The sequence below is a fragment of the Lepidochelys olivacea genome, assembly GCF_965140295.1.
Source record: "Lepidochelys olivacea isolate rLepOli2 genome assembly, chromosome: 1".
NCBI classification, from domain to species: domain Eukaryota; kingdom Metazoa; phylum Chordata; order Testudines; family Cheloniidae; genus Lepidochelys; species Lepidochelys olivacea.
In genome coordinates, this window is record NC_140411.1 from 152846592 (window position 1) to 152874482 (window position 27891).

At 39.2% G+C, this 27891-nt stretch overlaps 1 protein-coding gene across 1 annotated transcript in view; it reads right to left on the reverse strand.

Annotated features, from left to right (window-relative positions):
• CFAP47 (cilia and flagella associated protein 47) overlaps positions 1 to 27891 on the reverse strand; it is a 649074-nt gene that overhangs the window by 431304 nt on the left and 189879 nt on the right. Inside the window, exons 34-37 of the mRNA XM_084621504.1 lie at positions 24591 to 24688; positions 24134 to 24250; positions 844 to 978; positions 71 to 183 (exon numbers count right to left, since the gene is read on the reverse strand). Coding sequence (XP_084477630.1) covers positions 71 to 183; positions 844 to 978; positions 24134 to 24250; positions 24591 to 24688 — 463 coding nt within the window. The remainder of the gene's footprint in view (positions 1 to 70; positions 184 to 843; positions 979 to 24133; positions 24251 to 24590; positions 24689 to 27891) is intronic.

Below are 27891 nucleotides of genomic sequence, written 5' to 3' on the forward strand. Positions count from 1 at the left end.
TTTTATACTTACACGTTGCTAAATCTATCAGGACGTCACATTCAATAAAACTAGACAGATGGCTACTTACTTTGGGGCAATGATGACAGTGTTTCCTTTAGGCAATAAGAAATCAGCAGACTCCCTTCCTACAATTATAGCATTGTACACCAAAGGTTTAAGGCTTGGGTTTTTCAGACGCACCTATCACAACAATTGATAAAAAAGTTATTCTATTTTTACTTATGTACTTTTAGAATTGAAACATGCATCCATTGCTCAGTCTTTGGGGGCACACATGTTAAGTATAACAGAATATACCATTTAGCTACAAATAAAGTAATCAGACTCTCACCATGGAATAAAACCTTTAAACATATATCAATATAGTGCAGTGTTTTGTGCCATTCTTGTGGATCTGCTAGGAAATCCATATAGAACTATGCAGATCACATATTTCCACCGGGAGAGCAGACTCTCTTCCCTCAGATCTTTCAACCGCTGTTTCTCCTCGCAGTATCACTCCCATTGGATCCTGCAAGCATTTTAACCCCACTTCAGCAGTTACTCTCTAGTTCCTCTCTCTCTGATCCCAGAAAGCCACAATTAGAATTGTGGAGAAGCTCCTGCACTGATTGAAAGCATTGGTGGAAACAGCTGTGGAAGTCAGGACCTCAAATCTGAAGAAAAGAAAAGAGGAGCCATTCTTCCTCATTCTGTAATCTCTGTATTGAGTAGCACAGCAGAACATGTGATCCATTAATACAAAAATGTGTGCTTTATGTATGTGTAATATATATTCCCCATAAATGGTAAATTTTAGTGCTGGGAGTGATTCAGATCGAAATCCAGATATATCAATACCTGTCTAACAACAGTAGCATGGAGAGCTCCAGTAAACTCAACAGTCTTCGTGGGTAAATATTGAGGGAGTCTTTCATATAAATAGACGCAGAGCATAAGCATCATGACTGGGTTTGGATCACAGATGTCGGTGGCCTAATTTTAAAAAGGAAAAAAGAACAATGACCACCGGATATTTAGTCTAATCTCATGTGTATAATTGATAGTGATTTATTAAGATACAGAATTCAAAATGTAAAATACCTCATTAATATGCACACTTGTTTTCAAATTGTTCTTTTTTAAAAAAAAAAGTTTTGAGTTCATTGCATAACTGATATGAACAATTGTATTACCATCTTGACTATGAATATTTTCTCAGCATATGAAAATGTCAAGAGGATCAATGACATAGTCTAGTAAGAAAACTCATGAACTATACAATGAAATGAAGCAAGTTACTGTGCACCTTTCTTCCATAGTTTGGGGGGAAACAAGCATTATTTGACTAGAAAGGGAATATACCAGAAAAAGTAAATAAAACTCAGTGATTGGAGAAATGCATTTCTTAAGCAGTTTTCTAATAAATCAACTTTTATTTAACATTTACCTTCTAAAATTTCCTAACCAAACTCATACTTATTATTTCTACATAAACATTTTAAAAGTTACGATTTTCTGTAAAATTAAAGTTACTACATGACAATACAATAACACCTCTCTCTTACAGAGCCCTTTACAAATGGAAGTTGGTATCATTACCCCCTCAATATATTTGTTTTGAGAAAAATATCAATTCAGATGACAAGAAATGCATACCCTGAATGTCACTAACTTGGTATATTTCAGAGTAAGAACAGGGGACAGATTCCTAAACTGAAGGTCCCTCACAGAAAAGTTCCTCGTAGATTAAGGGGACCCTAACTCTAGTCCCCTTGCTGATCCTACTTGCGGTAATATTAGGTGGGTGAGGTAATATCTTTTACTGGATCAACTTCAGTTGGTGACTGAGACAAGCTTTTGAGTTTGCACAGAGTTCTTCCTCAGGACTGGGAAAGGCTAAATACAAGATGGACCAGATTGTTTAGCAAAACTAGTTAGCACATATTCTAAAGGACCATTCAAGGTAGAGTGGCCTATTACACCTCTGCAGTCATAAAACAAAAAGAGAGGGTTAGTGAGTTACAGATTGTTGCAATAAACCATAAGTCCACTGTATCTGTTCAGTCCATGATTTCTGATGTCTAGTTGAGTAATGAATTTAACCTCCCAGGCACTTTTGAATGTGTTGTGCAGATTTCCTTTAAGGATCAGGATTGATAGGTCACCCCTAAAGGTTGTGAGAAGTGTTCACCCACGAGTGATACAGGGTTTTTGTCTTTTATCGGTTTCCTGTGTGAGTTCATTCGAAAGCGTAGTAATTGTCTGGTTTCACCCAGAATAATGCATACAATTATGGTATTAGAGCATGGAGACAGTCATTCACAAAGTGAGATTTAGTTATCTTTTCTGAATACAACAAGAACACAATAAGCAGTGGCCATATTTGTTTTGGGGAAGACTGCATTTTAAAAATGCATCTAGTTACTCTAGCTAGATGCTAACTTGGCTCCCAAGTATTTAAAAATAGAAATAATCAACACTCCACATAGGTCTTAAAAATGAATATGAAATAGGAGACTCCTTTCATTTGTTTATCAGAAGGGCTTATTTTGTTTTGTTTTTTGTCACCATGATGCTCATATATTTTACTAGTTAGCTACAAGAGTACAAAGATCCTTAAGTTGGATCTAGTTTTTGCAATGGAACTAAATTTTCATCACTTAGGAACACCCCTGGGCCTTGGTCAGTACAGTGAAATTTGTAATCAGGAGGACCCATATAGCGTGGTTGCTTAATATACAGTCACAAGTATTTGAATTGATCCTTAAAAGAGCCAAGTATATTTCAGGAGACTGAAAATGAACACTGTTGAACAGCTGTACTCCAGAAAATGAAAAAGCAGAGAAGAATGGAGCACAGATGGATATATTTTGAGAAACATTTGGGCAAACCACCACATTATAGTGCAAAGATACGTTTTTCTTGTCAATAGCCAAACTGATTGCTTCAAGTTAGCAATGTGTTTGGTTCATACTAAACTGTCTTCTGATTCACATCCACCATATGATTGATTTTCATTTCCAGTAGTACTCAAACTCCATTAAAGTAAATATCAAAATGCATTACTCTGTACCCGCATTGATTTTGACAGCTTGTGCACAGTTTTACACACTGAGTTTTATTCCACATTGCTTTATAAATAAAGCATTGATGTTGAATTTCATCCAAAGTGCCAGCCCAACTCTAAAATAAAATTTGGGACTCATTACAATCAAATCACTAGCTGAACAGGGAAACCAAGGTTTTTAGCAGTGCTTAGTAGTAACTTTTCATATCTGTGAAATATTTACAAGTTTTGATCCTTTTTCACCACAGACTGATATCAGTGAGGTGATTCACACCATCTTGATGGGTAGGCTTGAGGACCTCATGATGTAGCAATGCCTATCAAGGAAAATAAGTTTTCTCAACCACTTTTGTACCATGATTGGAGTTGGTGTAAAGACACAATAAAGAAATCTAAAAACATGCCAGACATTGTGTTTACCAGACATCATCCCATCTCTAACATGAGCTCTCACAGGAGCAGTCCTTCAACACCTAACCTAAGACTTTCCCTTGTGGTCACAAGTTCATCACAGTTTCAACTCAGAACTAGCACGCAGTCTTATGGGGCCGTAGTTGACCCATTCCTTCCAACCCTACCCTAAGGCCTGGTGCCCTCCATCCATCAAAGGTCCTGTCCCATTTGCTGAGACAGAAAGAAGGCCCTCAGCCAGTTTAAAACCAAGCTATTTATACAATGTCTGTTGGTCCCTGGAGAATCCAGTCAGAACTAGTACATAGGTATCTCTTTGGCATGGGGGGGGCTCAAAGGGCTGATAACACAGAAAGTATATTAGCACATCTCTCCTACAAGAGAAGGTATCTCTAATTCCACAACAACACATATACTAGTACATTTTTAACACAATGGGCCCCTAAGGTATTAACCCTAATTTAATAGGATTTAACCTAATACAATAAGGTTTCTTCAGGATATTGTCAGTCTGTTACAGGTTCTTTTACTCAAGTTCATACATCATCAGCATATATGAGAAGTTGGGATCATTTTCTCCAGTGTTCAACAATCCAAGTTGAGAAGGGACATACCTTACACAAAACACACTCCTGAATGATAGTTTTTAGCTATGAACGTTCCAAGTAACAACTAGGATTACTATAACTAGAAAAAGTTAGAGGAAAAATATTTCTATTTTTCTCTACTTGATTCATTAGCACAGCATGTACAGTCATGGTTTCATGGCCTCCACTGCATACTCAGTTTTCCCTTTGGTTTGTGTGGCTCTTTCATACAGCAACAGGGCAGAGAAAAATATTAAAATATAGGAAAATGCGATTGCAAATCCTCCAAAATTTGCAGGGGGATTCAGAAACCAGAAGGTATTTTCATCTCCTATTTTAAATTGTCTAGTTTCTAAGTTAACAATTTTCTTTTAATTTGCTTAGATGCATCTGCAGAGTCTTTCAGAGCTCTGGTTTACTAACCTAAACAGTTTCGTGTCATCAGAAAATTGAAATAACTCAATGTATAGATTCCAAGGCCAGAAGGAACCATTAGGTATATCTACATGGCAAAAATAAATAAATAAATAAAAAAGTGGGGAGGGAGCGCGCCAGGCAGCGAGTCTCAGATCTCAGGGCAACTGACTCGGGCTCATGCTGCAGTGCAGTTGTAAACACTGTGATCATCTAGTCGAACTCCTCTGTAACACACACCATAGAGCTTCCCCAAAATAATTCCTAGAGCATATCTTTTAGAAAAACATTCAATCTTAACTTTAAAATTGTCAGTGATGGAGAATCCATCACAACCCATAGTAAATTGTTCCAATGGTTAATTATTCTGTTTAAAATGTGCACCTTATTTCCAGTCTGAATTTGTCTAGCTTCAACTTCTAGCCAATGGATCTGTTATAACTTTCTCTGCTACACTGAAGAGGCTACTATTACATATTTGCTCCCCATTTAAATATGTACAGACTGTAATCGAGTCACCCTTTAACCTTTTCTTTGTTAAGCTAAACGGATTGACCTGCTTGAGTCTATATAAGGCCTGTTGTATAATCCTTTAATCATTTTTGTGGCTCTTTTCCCAACCCAATTTATCAACATCCTTCTTGAATTGTGGGCACCAGACCTTGAATTGTGGGCACAGTAGTCCAATAGTGGTTACATCTATGCCAAATACAGAGGTGAAACAACCTCTTTAATCTTGCTGCAGATTCCCCTGTTTATGCATACAGAGATTGCTTTAGCTATTTTGGCCAAAATGTTGCACTGGCAGATCATGTTTACCTGATTATCCACCATGACCCCAAAATCTTTTTCAGAGGCACTGCTTCCCAGGATAGAGTCTGCCATTCTGTTAAGTATGGCCTACATTCTTTGTTGCTAGATACATAAATTTACATTGAACCTTACTAAAATACATACTGTCTGCTAATGTCTAGCTTACCAAGCAATCCAGACTCCCCTGAATCAGTGGCCTGTCCTCTTATTTACCACCCCCTTCATTTTCCTGTCATCTACATACTTTATCAGTGATGATTTTATGTTTCCTTCCAGGTCATTAATAAAAAATGTTAAACAACATAGGGTCAAAAAACAATCACTGCAGAAACCCACTATAAGCACACCTGTTCAATGATGATTCCTCTTTTACAACTACATTTTGAGACCTATCAGTTAGCCACTTTTAATCCATTTAATATGTACTCTGTTAATTTTAAATCTTTCTAGGTTTTTTTTATCAAAATGTCATGTGTACCAAATCAAAGACCTTGTAGAAGTTTAACACTATAGTACATTTATCAACCAAACTTGTAATCTCAGCTAACTTAATATATATATTTTAATAGTATCTATTTTTCATAAACCCATGCTTGATAGATGTGGCAATTTTCTCCAATATCCTGGATTAACTTTATTAAATTAAGTATCAGCGGGTAGCCGTGTTAGTCTGTATCCACAAAGTGGGTTTTTTAACCCATGAAAGCTTATGCCCAAATAAATCTGTTAGTCTTTAAGGTGCCACCGGACTCCTTGTTGTTTTTATTAAGTGTATGTATCTTAGGAGTTCATTGCATTAAAAATGCTTATGTTTATATATTATTGAGAGATTGTGTGTAATGTCCCTAGGAGGGAGACCTGACTAAAGTAAACCCTGGGAAGTGTTATGAGCGTCTAAGGACTATTCGAAATAATGTGAACTTTTAAAGTAGGTTTCCTAGGAAATCTCTAGGGCAGGGTATATCCCAGTGTAGCTCCTCCATTTATGCAAAAACCCAGCCTTTTTTGAAGCTATAGCCTGAGAAGAAACCCGTTGTCTCTGAATTACCTATTCCCAGATCAAAGACTCTGGCTATATAAAGGAGGGACCAAAACTTTTCATGGGTGTGCTTGTTCTGAGCCAAGGAGGTTATGAATTGGTAACCACAGAACAAACCCTTGCTAGGGTCTGAAGAACTGTTCACCTGCCAGAGCACTTCTTAGAGTTGGGATGATCTCTGGTAAGCTTATTAGCATGCATGTAGGTTCTTTTCTTTTTAATATGTTTTCTCTATAATGCTTTTACCTTAAGAATAAATGTGCTTGCTTAGAAGGAGCAGTGTGGTAACTTAACTGTGGGCAATTACGTGGTTGATAGCTTCTGAGAATGCAGAGCAGACCCGCTTAGGCAATACGTCTTGCTTGGGAATTCATATGGAAAGAGTGCTGTCATACGACATGACTACATAATCTGTTTTTTCCACAACACAGAACAGAAATATTTACTGAACACGTCTGCCTTTTCTGTATTATTATTCCTAGTATCATTTTTAAACACCTTATTGTTCTTAACACTTCTGGCTACAGATTTTTTCTTGTGTTCTTTTGCTTCCCTTATCAATTTTCTAACTTCTGATTTATAGTCATTACTATCAACTTTGCCATTTGTTGTATATTTTTATAGCTGCCTCCACTTCCCCACTAACCCAGGTCTTTTTTTAACCCATGTGGCCTACTTTCTCGATTGTAGTTTCTGGGCATCTAGTAAAGTGGTCAAACAATTCTCAATTATCACTTTTTTCTTATTAAATTCTTTCTCACAGTTGATCTGGTTCATCATAGTTTTCAGCTTTCCCTGAAACTAGCCCGTTTAAACATCAAGTATATATATATATCATCCCTCTGGGCTTTAGTTTGTTAGCACACTATAAATGTGATCAAGTCATGATCACCAGTGCCAAAGTTACCATTAATTTTCAGTTCTGTGATCAATTCTTCTTTATGTGTTAGAACAATATCTAATATGGAATTCCCCATGTTGATGCAACACTTTTTGAGTTAGGAAATTGTTATCTGTTACATTTAGAAATGCCAATTAATATTTACTTTTTGCCCAGGATAGGTTTCTCACATGTATATATTTATTACAATTCCAAATAAACAAAGATCAACAGTGGAATCTGTCACCATCTGAATGACTCACTACCCCAAAGGAACAATTGCTGCTCTCACTCTAAGTTATATATTACATTATCTCATCAGCATATCTGCTATTTCAGTTAATTTCCTCCAAAACTATTGAATGAAGAGCTTCAGCCATTTTATATCTTAACTTTTAAACATATTTTTAAAAAACCAGCCAAGTAATCATCAAAAAATTCTGAATCCAAGCAGGTAAAAAATGATAATGAAGACTTCTTGAAGCTGATTCCTTGTCTACACAAGTAATAGTAGGTAAAAAGAGACTTGTAGCCTACATACTACATGCCTCCACTTCAAACTCTGAGTGAGGTTCTTTGCAAGAACAATTAAAAGCTAACTCTGAGCAAAAAATTCCAGTTCCTGTTTGACATGTGGGCTGTTTCTGCTGTGAATCAACATGTTCCCAAAAGGGAAATGACAAATTTTCACAGTAGCTACCCACCAAAAACTAATACATGGAAATACTTTCAAGTAGCATGACACCAAAATACGATTTTCAGTAGACAGACTATTGGTGTTTATCATGTGCCCTTCAGAGCAACTTCACTCAGGTACTGAAAATTATTTCATATTCTAATTATTAATGATTCTGTACATTCTCCAATTTAACACAGCATGGGATTTCCTTGGGGTATGGAAAAAAACTAAGGCAACAGTAAAAAAAAAAAATTTAGAACCTACATTATTTTAAGCCTACTTTTAAAAATATATGTTGCCCAACTTCAGCTTAAGAGTTTAGATATTTTTCCTAGTAAGAAATTACTCATTCAAAGAAAGTACTCACTTGGTGATGGGTACTAACCAAATCTATTTTACAATAAATCTCATCTTTGCTTTGAGGTTACTAGTTAACCAGTATTCTTATAGGTTTCAGAGTAGCAGCCGTGTTAGTCTGTATCCGCAAAAAGAAAAGGAGTACTTGTGGCACCTTAGAGACTAACAAATTTATTTGAGCATAAGCTTTCGTGAGCTACATCCGATGAAGTGAGCTGTAGCTCACAAAACCTTATGCTCAAATAAATTTGTTAGTCTCTAAGGTGCCACAAATACTCCTTTTCTTTTTGCAGTATTTTTATGTTACAAATGCTACTTAATATCCTCAAAGCCCCTCACCCCACAGCTTCAGGGGTGGGGAGACTTTGTCCGGGGCAACAGGGGAAGAGAACTCTTGGGCCCCTATGAGGATTGCCTCTCCTTTCCCCCCATCACCACTTTTTCTCTTTTCCCTCCTTGTGGGCTTGAGGAAGGGAGTGGGAATGGCTCTGCGGATGATTGGCTGAACAGAAGAGCACAGTGGAAGCCTACTGGCTCCCACACACTGAACGGGAGGGCTAATACACATTCCCTCTGCCTGGGGCACCATTTGGCACCTTATAGGGCCTTGGGAAGGAACGGTTTCCTCGAAGATTTTTTGCCTTCACCTCAGCAGCCCAGGAACCCAGTGAGTAGATTAGGATAGGTTGTGAAACTCATATTGTCCCAACTTGACAGGTGCCCAGTGTATGTAACTGATTAACAGAGGCTCTGGCTTCCTAATAAATTGGAAGCAGATTAGGAGACAGCAACTCCTGAGAAGGTGAGCATGGGGCTCCTAATGTTTGGTACACCAGAGAGATAACCTCTTCTTCCAAATACTCTCAACCCTTGTATGGGTGGTGGGGTGCTGGGACCAGTTTAAAGGTATGGAGTGGTGGTGTGCTGTCAGCGCCCTTCCCTAGGTGGTACAAATTGCAGAAGGAAGACCAGCACTGGATAACTTATTTCCTAAATATTTCTTCTCTCTCTTACTGTGGTGTCTGGGTGAAAACATTAACATAATTCTGTTTAGTGTGTTCCTCAGAACCATATAAGTTAAAATGGCAGATCAACTGCACACACAGAGATGAAGAGAAGAAGGTGGAAATGTAAAAGACTTCCTAAAAAGGACTCAGAGCAATTTTTGTCTGTACACACACTAGGCTATGTAAATTATTCTACTACATCACACTGAGTGAGCTTCAATTTTTATCTATTTCTTCCAGGTTGGGCACATGTGTGATAGACTCCTTAGTGAAGATACAATTGGCATACACTGAGCAAGAAATCTATAGGATCAACTGGTGACAATACCACAAAGAGCAGCTGTTGACCTACCCTGAGATGCCTCAAAAAAAATCATGGTTTCCCACCATTCTGCAGCTCTGGCATAGAATCTTCTATGGAGACCCAAGACAGAAGACGTGGTTCATAGTCACTGGTTTGAAGCTTCTTTGTTATTCTCAATCATTTCCTATCATTTCAATATTTTAATTGTACTTCTAGTTCTTATTGATAATTGTACACATTCCCCGTATTTGTGTACAGACATTTTAGCGTATTTGTAATCTTTTGTTTCAGGCCAATTCCATTATCTGCCTTACTTATACGCTGGAAGTTCACACTGCAATATTTAAGCAAGTTGAAAGGTTTCTTTTCCCTCCCCTTTAATAGCCATTTTGAAGTCTGACGGCACTCTATTTGCTGGCCTCCACTCAAACAGATAGAGTGGCAATGTCAAACAGGTTTGCATCACTGAAGTCATTCCAATGTCTTATGATTCCACACATCTATCCTTCCTTCATTTGCATTTAATACAGGAAAGATCTCTGAGGAGATTACTTGTGGCAACCTTATTGTCTTTTGTCTTCCCAAGTGATCAAGATGGGCTACAAGCTAATTCTAGTTCTTTTACTTGGATACAAACTTGTTCCTTTGGAGATTAAGTTTTTCTTTGTTTCTTGCATTAAAATGAGACACTTAAGTTTGTAATATCAATAAGTGTTGCTAAGGGAATTAATATAAATCAAATTTATCATTATGACTTCACTACAGCATCCAGCAGAAAAATAAGATCAACTGTACATGAGCAAACCCTTACTTAAAAAAAAAATCTCTTCAGTAATTAGCAAATATCACAATAATTATTATGAAAGTCAAATGGATTTATATTTTAAATTGTATACTTTGCAAAGTTTCTTTAAATATGAGGAAAATCTCCTTTAGAGGTTTTTGATTTATTCTGACAGAGCTCCTGGTAAAAGCAAGAGGACTTGACATAAATTGACAAATTAATATCCTCCTAATTTTAAATAGTTTTAGTGAAGAAAATATCAAAACTAGATAGGAAAGCAAGCAGCACTAACTACTTGGTGATCTAAGAAAAACAAATTGAGAATTTATTTTTATTCATTTATAAATATTAATTTCCCAGATGGTCTAATGACTGCTTTCTTCAGCACCCTCTCATTTTCATCAGCCTTTTCCTCATTTTCTCCTCTGTTCTAATCTAATCACAACTCTGCCCATTTTACATCTCCTGAATATTACTAAAATAGGCCAACTAGCACAATACTTCATCTCACCATAGTTATCCAGCATGGATTTTGTGAATATCGGATTAGAAATTAAATAACATGAGGAGTTAAATAGCATTAACTTCCACTGGGTAATTTTGGGATACTTCAGAAAAAAATGGCAACTATGATTAATTAGGCATATCAGAAAGTTGGAACAATTTTCATTCCTAATGTTGATATACATAATCATTAATCTATATAGGTGAGCTAGAAAGGGAAAATGTGGAGGGGGAAGATAAGTGATTACCAATTCCTCAAGAACTACAATGAAAAATGAGGTGGAGAAAAATTTTAGGAAAGGATCTAAGGAATCAAAAACAGAGCAGAGATGGCAGGTTGGTAACCTTTACAAACTACAGGCCTGAAAGTCAATTGAGAATGGGAAGTTCTTGTACCACTTCTGATGGTATTTGAAACCACAGTAATCCATACTTATTGGAATGTTTAGTTACGAGTTAAATAACAAAATTAAGTCAAGCGTACACCAAATTGCTTCATAAATTACACAGAAGACAACTATGATTCTCCCCAAAAATAGACACACCAAGTAGAATAGCCATCTTGGAACTACAACATTCTAAAAAGAGGAAAACTATTAGAGAGTAAGCAGGAAACTTGGAACCAGGAGCTAGAAATTAGCTTAATTAGGGCCAAATAAAGAGGTACTCAAGCATTGGATAAAAGCATATGTAATATCAATTTTCAGAAAAAAAGGAAGAACAGTTAAGATAGCATTTTCAAAGCTTACTAAGAATTTCCTTACTTTTGGGTGCTTAAGCACGCAGCCTTCAGGGAAAATAAAATGTGACTGACCAAGTACACTTTTGTAAAATATAAATGATCAAGATTTAAAAATACGGCACTCAAAAATAGGCTCCTAAATTCATATTTATGTGCAAAAATAAATGGCCTTATTTTAATAAGTCATAAGTCATTGGAACAGTTGCTAGGTGCTCAGTACTCTTGAAAATCAGGCAGGCCACTTAATATTTTTTTTGCTGGAGAATGCCATTTTGTCAGAATCTAAACTTTTCATGGAAATGTATCAGTTTGTACAAAACTTTTGTAAGAACATCTCTCAGGTCCAGGATAGAATCTCACATCCCAGGCAAGGGCCCTAGCCAGCAGACTGTGGGGTCAGTGTCTCTCTGGCCCAATGGATATTTAATTATTTATACAAAGCGATACAGTTACAACAGGAGAGATTGAGAGAAAGACTGACGGTCATAAACTGAGCCCCACCTTGTGCACCTTCATGCAGCGGGCCATGGCATAACAAGTGTCTCTGCCTCAGTTTCCCCTTTTATGGACCACACAAAGTGACATGGGGCTTGTCTACACAAACATTTAGTTCAGGGGATGCTGGGATGTGAGTCGACCCCCACACTGCTGCAGACTGTCTATGTGGACCCTGCTCACGTGCATTAACAGCTAGTTAACCTAGTCCTTAAATGGGACTAGATCAAAGCACTTTAAGAAACTGTTAATGCAAGTCAGCAGGGTCCACATGGACAGTGAGTCTGTGGCAGGCTAGTGAGGGAGGGGTAGATTCAAACCTCAGTCTCCTGCCAAACTGAATGTTTGTTGAGACAAGCCTATAGCGTCTCAGTGACTGATACAAAACCCGCATCTAGCCATATTTTATTCACATATAGCAGTGTTATAGTTAGTGATATGTGCAGAAGATTGAGACACCCTGTAAACCAACTCTGTACAGTTGCAACATAGTTTTGTGTAGGTGGGGCTTAGCAGAACATTGATCAGACTGAGGCTATAATAACTGAGGGAGGAGCATCCAGACTAAAAAAATATCACAACAGAGAGTTTAGAAGAGCGAAAGAATTTATATACCTAGGATCAATGGTGCCCTCCTGCATGGTGAAAATGGTCAGAGATTACCCTAGTTCTCCGTGACAAAAAGATGCCCATCAAGTTAAACAGTAGAGTTTAACTGTAATTGGACCCATCTTAATGGTCAGAACTGAGACTTGGCCAGCCACACGAAAGAAAATCAGTATGCTCTCCACCACAGGAATGAAGACATTGAGATGGTCAAACGGTTGAATAAGCCATGATAGGAAACAAAATGAGGTGGTAAAGGGCCTCTGGTGTATGATCATGAGGTTTGGAAGATGGCCATAAAAGATGCCAATCCTGAACAGGGAAGTGGCAAGAACAAAGACTACGATGCTGACCACCAGTACACAGCCTTGTAATAAAATCATTTTCTAATATCCATAATAAACAAACATAGTTAGTTTTTCCGATTCCCCTCTCCTGGGACACCACCACCAAGTCACACTCCCCAGGGTCAACATCAACACTGTGTTCTCAGTTCCTTTGGCTCCTAATCCAGGGCCCCACTCTCCAGGCCTCTCTGCCTGACCATGACAATTCTTCCCACAGCCCTTCACTCATGACTTTGTCCCGAAGGTTTCCCCTTCTTTCAGTATCTACTCCTCCACGTTTCCCTGCCTGAGAGTCCTATCCCTGCTCAAAGGATCCACCCTTGTGCCACAACCCTCTTGCTTTGGGGCTCAGCTGCCCCTGACCAAGATGGATCTTTTCCTTTTCCTAAGGGGCCACTGCCAAAGCCTTCCACTCATCAGGGGTCCCCAGCTTTGGTCAGCATCACCAACAGCTTTCCTCCAAGCTCCTCAGCAGATCATAGTTGCTGCTCTTCTTCCAAACTCAGCTCTCTGCCAAGCAACTCCTGCTTGAATTTAGGTATCTCGCATCCAAGGTAAGTGCCCTAATCGGTGGGCTATCCGTTATGCTGGGATGGATGTCTTTTTGCAAAATATTTTTGAAAGGTGTTAGTGGAATGAAAACAAATGACAAAACCTTTTTTTGCAAAATACAATTCTTGTTTTCCAGCCAACCTAATCTTTAGGTATCCCATATTTTAGACTCTTGACCATTTTTTCCTAGTCTCCTTATTTATGAAAATCCCCATTGAACAGACCTACATATTTTACTTGCAAATATTGTCTCTCTCTTTAGTTCTTTAGAAACCTTTCTGGAGAAAGTATTATCTGTCTTTGGCAAAAAAAAAAAATATTTGGTTGCTTTTCTGTTCCCGTGGGAGTAAAAAGTACCAGTTTTTTCTTAGAGATATGAAGTTCCTTTGTTATACTCAAAGTCAGTCACTCTCTTTCACAATATTCCGTAGGCCACCAAAGGATAATTCTAGCTGAGTTTAAAACTAAAGATGACTAGATAGAGGAAGGGGCTGTGGGGAACATTGTGTTTCAATAGGCCTCAGCATTTCAGTGAACATCACTGAAGACAAACTCCTGGCTAATGTCCTTTTATCTGAGGTTCTGATTTATCAAGATCATAGATCAAAGGGAATAGTTGTTGCATCCACTTTGAGAAGGATGCCTTGGAACACTGAACTTTTCAAAACCAAGCACAAAGAAGTTACTTGAAAATGCTCCAGTTTAGTATGGACAGTAGTATACAGAAAGACATCTTCCGGTCTAGCAAAAAGAAAGCAAGGTGCTCTTTTGTACTCTTCTATATTTTGCTTATATATATCAGATATGACATGAATGCAAACTATGTTAGATATCTGTTTCAGCCAAAACTGAAAAGGATTTTAATTTGAATTTCTTTTAATTGGCAGACGAAATTTTCAATTTGCATATTTAGAATATTCCTTAGATATTAATAATCTATCCAAGGATTTTGAAAGAACTCCTTAAAGTTGGTTTTGTCAAGAAGTGCGGTTAAGAGTGCTTTCCCAGAGGGAAATATTGGGAAAATGAAGACCAAGCAGCATAGATAATCAGCAGAGATGACTAGGATAAAAGAATAGATGGCATATTAAATGAGGTCCCAGGAAAAGAATCAGATATCCTATAATTACTTAGAAATTCATATGAGTACTTTCAGTTATTCCTCTGGTGACCAATAAATTAAGCTGTAGACTGTTTCGATAAACCCTCAGATATTCTGAAGACTTAAACAATTTGACTGTACCATGGTCCATTTCTGCCTTTCTCCATTGTTACTGACATGATCTTCAACCTTCCCTAATTCAGGCTCATCTTTGTCTCCTCCCTTTTTTTCTTCTTTCCTTATGCAGCCAGGTAATCACCAAGTCATATTGCATCTTACTCCACAACAAAAGAAAACTCTATTCCTTCCTTCCTTTAAGGATGGGCAAAGTCCTTGTCCATAGTTATCACTGGCATTGCTTACTAGAATATCTTCTATGGTTTCTCTGATACCCACGTCACTCCAGTCTACTTGGTTTAAAGCAGAAGTGGCAACACTATTATCCTCACGCAGTCAGACAGACCAGAGCACTTCGGAGTTCCTCGAGTGGATTCCTCTTGCCCACTGTTCCTTCTACCCTAGCTATTTGGAAAGGGGAAACTAAATCTGACAAGCCCAAGCCCTTACCATCCTCCTCCATTTTAATATCATCCTCTGGGTCTCCAATCTTGTGCTGTCCATGTTTGTTTTTATAGTAATAAAATACAGGAAAACAAAACAAATCTAAAAAAAAACAAGTCTTCCACTAACACTCCAGGGTGTTACTGTCACTTATGATTAGGCAAGTGAAACACAGAAGGATTTTCTTCCTCCACAAATAATCCATCTTGAATGAACAAGTCTCAATCACAGCCAAAAAAGGGATTTTTTAAAGGCCTTGAACTCTCCAACAAATGAATCATTTAAACTTACAGTTGGAGGCTGTATGCCTTCAGTCAGTTGAACTTCTTAGTAATTACAGAATCTTAGATACTCTCCCCGGAAACTGATTGAAAATGTCATCCATTCCAGATCTAATAAATGTTACAGCTTGCATGGTCACCACCATCCTCATCAAATAATACAAGACTGCCATTAAAGTTCATAAGAGGTAATAGCTTGATATAGTGAAGCAGCCTTTTGATACTGCTGGAATGCCTTAACCTATAGAATTTATGAGACAAGAGTATTCCAGTAATAGTCCAAGTTAGGATAGTTCAGCAAGATCATTCATGTATTTCACTGTAAACTCCTATTACCAAAGGACAAGGATCCATGGAAAATATTTACAGTATTATTAGAGAAAAACATATGATGAATCCCAATCAATCGCTTTAAAATATGTACTCCCTAAATCCTGTCAATTTTCCTAAGTGTATTTATTTTTAGGAGCCTAGGTTAGTGGTTAAAGCACAGGACTTGGAGACCTGGGTTCTGTTCTCAGCTCTGCCACTGTCTGGTCGTGTAACCTTGAGCAAGTTATTTAACCTCGGTGCATTAGTTTTTCTATCTGTACTATGAAACTAACGCTAAACACCTCCCATGTTGTAAACTTTAATTTCACTCTGGACTAGAACCTTTGGGGTTTCTGAAGAATTTGATGTAGTTTTCACATCAAGGAAGAATTTGATTTTTAGTGACAAACAAAATTTCCAATTTCATCACCAAAACATGTGACATATCTGCCTTGTTCCTGCCCGACTTGACCTAGTAAAATAGCCTCTGTGTCAGGCTCTGAATTCTCAACTACAGCTGTGTTTCTTACCTCCAATTTAATCACATCTGCTCTTGGAACCTCACTTTGTTATACACACTGTTTACAGACTCCAGGAATCCATCCACACGTCAATACATATTTACAACAGAAAAACACATTTCTCAGAATATGTCTTCAAATATACTAAAAATATACAAATACTCAAATTTTTGACCTTGACATTTTAGGGGGGGTTGTGCAATAAAAATTATGCCTGTTGCTGTTAGTCTGGGACTCATATACAACTGTTTACGACCATACTTGAAACACTACCTTCCTCTCCCGTTCTTCAATTTCAGCTCATAGTGATCTGACTAAAAGCAATTCAGTACTGCTCCAGAGTGAGGAACTTTATCTGCTCAGTCACTACTACTCATCCATATCCCAAACAAAAATACAAACTGACTCTTAACTCCCATTCCTTGGAAAGTTAAGTAAATTGAATTGCCTTCAGCAGCTCCACAACCACATCATACTAAGTGGTGCTGTAGAAGTGCTTAGTATCATTATTACATTTTACTGAAAAGGAATTATCACAACTAATACCAGGCACAATGCAAGGATGCAATGCAACTCATCACCCAAAAATACAGACACATTCCTTTTTGGGAAAGTTGGCAAGAGCACTCGTGCGCAACCAGTGGGGGCTCCATATTGGGGAACTAGCAGTAGCCAAATGGATGCTGATCTCTATAGTGAGGTAAAGGTTACAAATCAGGGAGTTGTAAGCATGAGGTGAATCTTTCTCAGGCTTGGAATATATGGGTGGGAGCCACAGAGAAGAATGCGTTGGGGGTCAGATGGAATGGATAGTGCCATTAATGCTGGCAGTTAGTCTCCTTCAGGTGGAGAAGGACAGGCTCATACAATGGCATCTTTCCTACTGGCGTGCATCTTCTCAAAGCCACTAAAGGGAAAATATTGGTAGAATATATAGAAAAATTCTCAAAATTGCAGAGGGAGGCTCTGATGGAAGGTAGGGCAAAGAGAAAAGAGATGGACACTGTGAATTCCAAGGGTCCTAGGATTACTTGGACCTGGGAAAACTGGCAAGCTGATTTTTTGACAGATGCATGTGTGCTGTCTGCCAAATACCCAGAGAGAAGTTCAGCCTTGCTCCAGTGCAAGGACATAATTTGGCAGGCATAGAACATTTGGTGCATGGCATGGACCTATTATGATAAGGAATTTAGATTACAGGTGGCAGCATGTCCAGGAATGAGGTGGCATCAGGCAAATAATGACTTCTGGTGAGTGGCAAAGGACCTCCAGATTGGGTATTGCCATGCTTACAGAAGGATAGCAGTGTATTGGTTCTGTGGCAACTTGACCAGAGGCCCAATGCTTGCAGTAAGGTATGCTTGGCCTTCAATGGAGAGAGACATTTCTGAAACTTCTACAAATATAAATATGCACATGAGAAGTGCATTGGCATCCACAGGGCACACAATTATCTTGCCCCATCAGGGAAAGTCCCAATCCAGTGTGAAAAAAGGTTATTCACTGTGCTCCCCCATCATTAGACAGTGGACCAACTAGCATGGGCATGGGACAGATTTATCCCTCGCTAAATTCAAGATACTTCAGATACTCCTTTGGGGTTACCCTAATCAGATAGAGGGGGCATATTTAGGGGAAGTGTTTATATTAGGATTCAGGCTACCATATGAAGGAATTCGAATTCTCATTAAGTCTCTTAATAAAAGTCTATTGAAGGTTTGAGTCGCACAGCAAGGAGACAAATTGCACAACAAATAAATCATTAACAAAATTACAGGACCATTCACATGCTTGACTAGGTCTGACCTGTGAGTCTCTCTTTTGTGGTTGGTCCCCCAAAAGACACGTAGAGAATATTGTTCAATCCACCAACTGTTTACGATAGAGAAGCTCAGCAAGTGACGTGACAGGCCCAGAACTTTGTTTGGTACACTACTCTCCTTTTGACGTTGCTGTGAACACTGTGAGGGCTTGTGGCTCCAGAGCAACATTAGTGAAATGACTCTAAGTAGGAATTTTGGCTGCTACCACTATATCCTCAGGGATTTTTTCCTTCTTAAAGTCAATTTCATTTTGACAAGGCCATGCCAATGGGACACTCAATGTCATGCTCAGCATTTAAAAAGTTCAGCATGGTGATGGACTGGGCTTTGGTACAGGAGTCAGGCTTGCAATAGGTGGTACACATTACCTTGACCTGGGATTACTCGCGACAGAAGAAAAACAGAGGGTCCTACAGCAAGCTGACCTGTTTAGGAATAGAGTTAGACACAGAGAGTGGTATCTCCAGACTCCATGTGAATAAACTTGGTTATCTTAATTTTGCACACTGAGTCATGGCAAAATTAAGATGAACAATAATAGCCTGCAGTTTGTGCAAAGTAACCTTCTTGGCTATGCTGGCCCTCTCGATCAATCACATAAGTTCTGCATGCTTAGAGATAACAAGGCCGAATCATTTTATAAGAGTGACCAAAGAAATACAGGAGGATTCCTGGGCATGGCATTGTTTTCTAACTCACTTTAATGGAGCTTTTTTTTGAAAACAGGATTCATTGCTAAAGGCAGTCCTCGAAGTTCAGTCAGATGCAACAGGGGCACTGGATTTGAGGATTTCCACCATCACAGGTGGTGTGCTCAGGGATATGGTCCACTGACTGGATACAAAGTGGGATAGTTAATGAAATCACATTCTTGGATTTTTTCCCCCTATTTTCATAGCAGTGACAATTTGGGGGATGGAGTTTATGAACTGAAAAAAAGAGTGAGATCTAGAGTGACAACCTGGCAATGATACATGTTAATAGCCAGCCCTGCAAATCACTCAGGGTTATGAGGTTGGTTAGGACATTTTCACTGCAGTGTTTTAATTTATATATCTATATTGTTGCTAAAAGTGTCCCTGGGATTAATAACGACATAGTGGATGCTTTGTCTCTATTACACGTGGAGAGATTTCAAAACTTGGCACCAGGTGCCAACAAGGAACCCAAACAAATACTGCAGGCTCTTTGGAACTTGCCTCATGACTTCTCTTGGATTAGTGCAGTGATTTAGTAGCACCATGAACATTCAGGGCTAATGCTGCATGTTTTATAGAATTTACTTAAATTCAGGCTAGAGTGGGCCTGTGTAAGATTTAGCCAATTCCTGAAGACCACATCAGCGTGTCGTGTCACTGGTACACTACCGGTTGGCATCATCAGGCACCACATTTTGTAGCAAACTGTCATGTTATCCAGATCTTTGTGGTGGGTTTTTAATTAGGAGGCTATTGAATGAGTGGTCATATTCCCCAAACCCCAGGGAAGATCCCCAATGATGCATCACTATTGAGATTCTTCAGAAACTGGAGGGAGTTCTTCACTGCGTACGTTGATGCGGCCAGGAGACATCTTTGTTCAAGGCAGTTTTCCCACTTGCATTTTCGGAGCATTCAAAGTCAGCAATTTGGTGCCTGGGTCAGCAATGGATACCTCAAACAGATATTTGGAGTTTAGGGATTTACAGCTTGGGTGAGCAAACAGTCATCTTGACCCTGAGAACGCCAAAGACAGACCAGGGATGGCATGGTGAGTCCATAGTACTGCATGAGGGTGGGGAGGCAGGGACATGCTCATTTGTACCTTTAAGAACTTATATAGGGCTGAGGCTGGCTGGTGATGGCCACTCTTTCTTCATGTTGATAGGAACTACCTCAAAAATTCAAGTTTGTGGCAGTCTTTTAAAAGGGCTTATACTGCCAGGCTTCCCTTCTAGCAAAATTGGATCCCATTCTTTCAAAACATTCCTTTCAGGATTTAGGTGGTGACATCTGCAGCACAACTAGGAATGGGGGCTCAAGGGACACAGACAATTGTTCGATGGCATTTGAATGAATACAGGACATATGTGAGACCCCCTGGTTGAAACTAGAGACCAACGGTGTGAATGTGCCAATTTTTTTTTGTTTTTGACATTTTTCAGGAGCAAGGCAACAGGGCATAAGAGAAGTATTTGGATGAATGGGCACAGTATTATGTATTGGCCCCATAGGCAGGCAACCAGTTCCGCTGGTAGTTCACAGCAAGGCTTCAGTGGTGAGGTGATTCTGAGTTGACCAGGAAAGGGGCATGCTAGGGGAACAGCTGATGTCCCTCTTACACTCTTTGGCAGCCAGGAAGCAGCCATCTGAAATTATTAATATACACCTGGGTGAGAATAATTTGAAATTTCGTAAAATGATTGATTTAATCATGACAGCATGGAGATTTAAAGCAGATCTCAGGGGTAATGGAAATTGGTCTGAAATGTTGCAGTGAGGAGCCACTGGGCCTCCAAGGGTTGACAAGGTCAGAAGGTGCATGATTCAGGAGGTGGTTAAATTTGCGTGCTAGCAGGGTGGATTGGTGATTACCCACATGAGGGAGCATATATATTTTTGTCTGATGTGAGGAAGGGAAATGTTAACCATCTGGGAACCCAGCTGGGCAGCCAAGACAGCCAAGTTAATGGCTGGCACCTCTTGCTGGCAGGTGTCCAGTGCAGGTATTCATTTGATAGAGTTCTGGTTTCCTGATAAATTGTAACTGGCAGTGGATTTAGGGAAAGGCATCCCCTAAGAACCTGGGAATGGGGCTGGGGCTCCTGCTATCAGGTACAGCTCGAAGACAACCCCCTTTCTGCAACCCCTTAACCTTGATATGAGAAGAGGGCAGTGGGGTCCCAGCAACGGGGTGTGACCAGCTGTGCAAAGGTGGGGGCTGACAGCAGCCCTCCACAAGGTTGACCAGATTACAGAAGGAAAGATGATCTGCACTATACCAATTATTGCCAGATAGTTTCCAGATGAGTTAATAAAGTTGTAACCTAGTTAAAACACATCCCTGGTATCTTGTCTTTCTTCCCATGTGTTCAGGACAATGAACTTGAATGCTTAGTAGGGAGGAGAAAGGAAATGCAAACTTCACTCAGTAAAGCAAGAATTAAGAACTTTTTCAAAAATGGAATCAGAACAGGTCCACCTCCCCACTGTCCCCAAATCCAAAATATCTTTTAAATTGTACATGGGGTGGCAATATTTTAAATATGAAAAGAGCAAATGTTACTGTGGTGAATTTCACATTTCACACCAGAGATATGCTGTATGAGATCAGTTATAAAACTAATACCCCACCACCAAAAGGTACAAGTACAGTATTTTCCCCAAATTTTAGCTAGCTGCAGCCCATGATTATGGACATCTTCAGGCTGTTTTTTTTTTTAAAAGCTGATGATGGGAAGTTAATGGTGGTAAAGTCGCTTGTTTTACAAGATGTATGCAGTCTCAAACCATAGGATGGTGAAGACTTAGGAATAATTCCTGAATCCAAAAGTATAGTCCAAAGTTGTACGTGTGGATGCAAACGTGCGTACACACACACACACACGTCACACTTCAATTTTTTCCAGATTGAAAATTTTACCACTCCCAGCAGTAACAAAAAATCACCCTAAAAACCCCTAAAATCTTTCAGACGGAAAGAAGTTTGCACACACCAACCCAAGCACAGAATAGATTCCCAGTTTTTGAAGCTGGAAGGGACCATTACAATCATAGTTTGCCCTCCTGTTTAATGTCAACCTTAGAATTTCATCCCATAAATCCTACCCCTACTTGATACGCCTTTATTTATACACCTAATAACCACAGTACCCCTTTCAACTAGAGAAGCGTTACATAAACTTTTCAGGTCAATGGCCTCTTATACAAAGTCAATAATTTTCATTATCCTTTTCTATTTACTGTAAAAGTAAAAATGTATCCAGGATAACAACGATAAATCTGTGTGTTATTCATGCATGTTTTTTGAAAGACTAACAAAGAATAAGGACGTGTGGGGAGTAAGGGAGCAAGATTTTAATTGCTTTAGATTTTTAAAAAATGTCCAGTGCCACGGACGCCCCCCTGCTTGCCTTGTGTGACCCCCAAAGGGCTGTGTATCCCACCAGATGAGAAACAAGCAGCTAGAGAATTGAAATGGGAGCTCATATTCAGCTAGCTATTTATAATGACTTCTAAATCCATTTCAGAGTCATTGCTTTACAGGATACAGTCCCCCAACCTGTAAATATGGTCTACATGCAACGTTTTCAAAAGTTCCTAAGTGATTTAGAAGTCAAAGCCCCATTGAAAAAGTAAATTTCAGCATGTCTGAAAATTTTACAGTATAAAAAGCAGGAATGTGCTAATAAAGTTTTCAGATGACACAAAGCTGGGAGGTATTGCCAATACAGAGAAGGACCAGAATATCATACAGGAAGATGTGGATGACCTTGTAAACTGGAGTAATAGTAATAGGATGAAATTTAATAGTGAAAAGTGCAAGGCCATGCATTTAGGGATTAATAACAAGAATTTCTGTTATAAACTGGGGACACCTTACTTGGAAGTAACAGAGGAGGAGAAGGACCTCGGAGTATTGGTTGATCACAGGATGACTATGAGCCGCCAACATGATATGGCTGTGAAAAAAGTTAATGCAGTCTTGGGATGCATCAGGAGAGGTATTTCAAGTAGAGATAAGAAGGTGTTAGTACCATTACACAAGGCACTGGTGAGACCTCATCTGGAATATTGTGTGCAGTTCTGGTCTCCCACATTTAAGAAGGATGAATCCAAACTGGAACAGATACAGAGAAGGGCTACTAGGATGATCTGAGGAATGGAAAACCTGTCTTATGAAAGGAGACTCAATGAGCTTGGCTTGTTTAGCCTAACTAAAAGAAGGCTGAGAGGAGATATGATTGCTCTCTATAAATATATTAGAGGGATAAATACCACGGAAGGAGAAGAATTATTTAAGCTCAGTACCAATGTGGACACAAGAACAAATGGATATAAACTGGCCATCGGGAAGTTTAGACTTGAAATTAGACGAAGGTTTCCAAACCATCAGAGAAGTGAAGTTCTGGAACAGCCTTCCACGGGAAGCAGTGGGGGCAAAAGACATATCTGGCTTCAAGACAAAGCTTGATAAGTTTATGGAGGAGATGATATGATGGGATAGCATAATTTTAGCAATTAATTGATCTTCGACTACTAGCGGTAGATATGCCCAATGGCCTGTGATGGGATGTTAGATGGGGTGGGATCTGAGTTACTACAGAGAATTCTTTCCTGGGTGTCTGACTGATGAATCTTGCCCACATGCTCAGGATTTAGCTGACCGCCATATTTGGGGTCGGGAAGGAATTTTCCCCCAGGGCAGATTGGTAGAGGCCCTGGGGGGTTTTCGCCTTCCTCTGCAGTGTGGGGCACGGGTCACTTTCTGGAGGATTCTCTGCACCTTGAAGTCTTTAAACCACGATTTGAGGACTTCATAGCTCAGACATAAGTAGGGGTTTTACAGGAGTTGGTGGCCTGTGTTGTGCAGGAGGTCAGACTAGACGATCATAATGGTCCCTTCTGACCTTAAAGTCTATGATTCTGTGACCAATGTTCCTGGATGCAAACAATTTTTTCTATAATTTATTCTTGGAACTTCAATAATATTAATAAACCACTCAAGCTTCAAAATTTTGTGGTTTATGAGGTCAGCTCCCTCAGTGGAATTATAGTCTAAGTGTGTGTGTGTGTGTGTGTGTGTGTGTGTGTGTAAAATGCAGTCGTTTTATATGAAGTAATATTTCAGTTTCTACATTTTAACAGTGCATCACAAAAAGTTCACTTCATCTCATTCTCACCCAAATGATATGCAAGATATTATTAATAGTAAAATAACAAAAAGTATTCAAAATGTGAATGGGATAGAAAACCATTTACCTGTACACCTATATCAAGGCTGACAGCATGAAAAGCATTCACGAGTATCAAGCAATTGTGCAAACATTGTTCAGGAGTTCCCGGATTAGTATACATATTCACAAAGTGAGTTGAAATCTGTATGGACGATAAAATCAAAATCATTGTATTGTACTGGAGAAAACTAAGTATATATATATTTTTTCATCTTCTCATTATTACATGAATGTTCATATACACCCTGAACTAAATATTCTATCTTAAGTGCATACTCAAGAAAAGAGTATCACTGAAATAATAATTCAAGACTTGCTATATATATATATGGCTTCATCTTTTAAAGTTCCTGAAATCTGAAAGTTCTAAAGTGAAAGTGGATAACCACAGTAGTAATAAATACTTAGATTAAGTACTGCTCGTCCAGTTATAAAACTGACAACGTTTTTTTAAAATAAAAAGATATGAAAAACGTTCTTACCAAATATGGGCAATAAGCTGCCACCTGTGCTGCCAATACCAGACCATCTAGAAGATCTCTGTCAAAATTTACTATCCATCTCATAGGTGGTACTTCACCTGTTTGAAACAATATAGCACAGGTTAGAATTATCTTCTCCCTTGACAGGTTTCAGAGTAGCAGGCGTGTTAGTCTGTATCTGCAAAAAGAAAAGGAGTAAGCAAGTGCCACAAGTACTTCTTTTCTTCTCCCTTGAGAGGTTTACCTTAACTTTTCACAGAAAGGATGACTTATGAAATAACTACTGAAGAGAAGTTACTCATCTGTACTAAAGTGCTCCAAGTATATTCTCTTCTGTAAATTAATGTTGTTGGGAACATATTGGGTGTGTGCCAGAACCATCCAGAGTACAGAAATGACGACTTGCATACTATGATGCAGCTGAATATTCACCACAAAGGGATTTCCAGTGTAACCATCCCCAGTTCTTTTCAGCCACTTGAAATACAATTAAAAGGACTCAAAAAACAGGAAGAAAGGCAGGTGGGTTGGTATCTTGTTCATTATGTGGGATGTTTAAGATTTATGAAGTCCTTAACTCTATTTGTTTAAGTGCTTGGGTTATAGATGTTTGCGTGCGTGCACACACACACACACACACACACACACACCACTTTCCTTCCATTCACAGGGGCACTGATATTTATACAAAGCCCCTGAAATGCAAGAAAACACTTGAATACTTTAAAGATAAACCATGTAGACCATGCCAGTGCAACTTGTTTTGTTTTTTTGTTATTTTGTTTAAACCATTAAATTATTTGGCACTAATTAATCAACAAGCGTTATGTAAATGAAACTGAACAGTTTCCATTTACGGATGCACAATTAAGCAGACAACTAGTTCTACCTTTGCTTCACATATGCACTCTGATTCCTCACATAATTGAATCATCTTTGTTTTCCTGGTACTTTTGTGAAAAGTAATCACTCAGTTAAGTTGCCCATATTTCATAATTGGCAATTATGTTTTCCAGCTTTAATAGTTAACACATCAGTGCTTAAAATATTTATCCCCCACTCTTAAAAAGCAAAACTTTAACAAACTAAGGGAACAGTTTAATGATGTAAAATCTTAACCTGACATACTCTTTAAAACCTTTAAAGTAATTATTAACTTATACTTAAACAAAAGGATTTTGGTCAGTGTCTATATATATATCATTAATTTAAAACAGAGAGCCTTTCAAGTGTTTAGAAAACCACTTGTATTTTGTTAAATTACTGCTACTTTGCTATCCAATTTTCATAATTTATGAAGTACAGTACATGTTCCAGCTTACATTCATTTTAATTGTGTCATTTTTTCATCAGCTACAGTGGGCTCAGAATCCTGCCTCCTCATCACAAAAGCCTTTGTTTTGCTTCCCTAACACAAATCCTTTGAACAAGTCTGGTTCTAGGTTCCTAAATCTAGAGAGCACTGTGGGTATGGCCCCTGGCTTGGCTATCACAGATTGGGCTCATCCCATCTTCCACTGGGCACAATATCTCTGGCTGTCACTTCACTCCCACCTACTGAGGCCTGTCAGGTTGTAACATGCCTTTTCCAGGCTGTTATATGACCAAATATTCAGAAACAACATATAATAAACAGACCCTGTTCAAATGTTTTAGAAATAAGAGGCAATAGAGAGATTACAGTGACTTTTTGAAGAAAGGCATGCTATGAAATAAATAAGAAGTTTATAAAAGCAAATTGCTGAGAACAGCAAAGTGATCTCTAGGGAGCTCCACTACCACCAGCAGGAAGAGAAGAACTCGTAGAAACAGGCAGTAGTGATGGAAATGGTTTCACACAAGGGAAGCGCACTATCCTTCCTGCTGAAGTCAAATACTTTAGAACTTTTGCTATAGGACTGCCCTTCCAAGAAGCTTCCTACTAGAAGCACAGACCCAAGAGAGGAGGATATCTGTTATAAATGGTACATGCTCCAAAAAGTAAGCATCAGAGCAGGAAAAAAAATACTTTGTGCATCTCAGGAATTCAGGCTACATAAGAGGCTTAATATTGCCTGTCTGAAACATCTAGTTATCCAGTGACTCAGAATGAGGAATATATCATGAAAGAATTCCTATATGTCCTTACTCACTAAAATAGTCAGACTGCAACCTTCAGCAGAAGATGATTGAAATTCATCATCATGTTCCTATTACGCCTCTGGTGTTCAGGGCAGTGACGGAGTTCCTCTACTCCTGTCTGTTTCTGGCAAGTCTTTCAATGGTTTCTCAGGGTGCCCCAGATTTTTTAGCTCAGCTTCCACAACTCTTCGCTATGTTGTTTTCGGGTGGCCTCGTTTTCACTTGCTTTCGAGTGTCCATCTTATTGCTACTCTGGTGATGGAATCAGTTTCCATCCGAAGCACATGACCAATCCATCTCCAACACCTCCTGGGCAATGATGGTGCTCATATCCTCTTGGCTGCACTGTGTCAATAGATCTTGGTTTGAGATTGTTCTGGGCCAAAAGATACGGAGGATTTTTCTCAGGCAGGTTGTATGTAATGAACACAGTTTGGACATGTCATACTTTCTTTTTGAAATTACAGTACTAAAAAAAAAATGAGCAGTGAATGTTAGGATTTCTACCTTCTTATCTATCAGGCCCTGCAGATCTCAAATCCAAGTCCGTGGGGGGCCTGGGAGCCACCAATACTCCACCTGGAAGCTCATAAACAGCAGCTGGGACAAGGGTCAATGAAGCCCAACTGAGGCACAAGCCCCGCCCCTGATTGGGAGAGCTCCAAGGCTCCTGACTGGCCTGCAGACCCTAGAGGAGGAAGCCAGAGGAGGGAATAAGAAGTTGTCCATACAGCTAGGCTTTACCCTGCCCTGGACTGCTGGTATGGTGTTTTCCTGCCTGCTAATCCTGATCTCCTGATATCCTCACTCAGCCTCACCTGCTGCTTCCCAGTTCTGTTGCCTGATCCTGCTGTCTGGTTTTGTTGCCTGAATCTGACCTCCTAGTATCCTGACTCAGCCAGACTCTTGGTAATTGACTCAATCTCTGCCTTCCATTTTTTTCTCTCAATTCTGATCTCCTGGTGTTCCAACCCAGCCTGATTCATGGTAAGTGGCTCCTGGCCTCTGGACCCATAGCCCATACCCAACACTAAGCCCTATGCCAGGTTGCCCACGCCCCAGCCCTGACAGCTTGTATAGACCACTGTAACCCAAAGGAGTGGGCTGAGCAGGAGGGGAACGGATCCAGCAGTCCAGCCACTACCTCTGGAAGCACCAGACTCACCCGCCTGGGCCACCC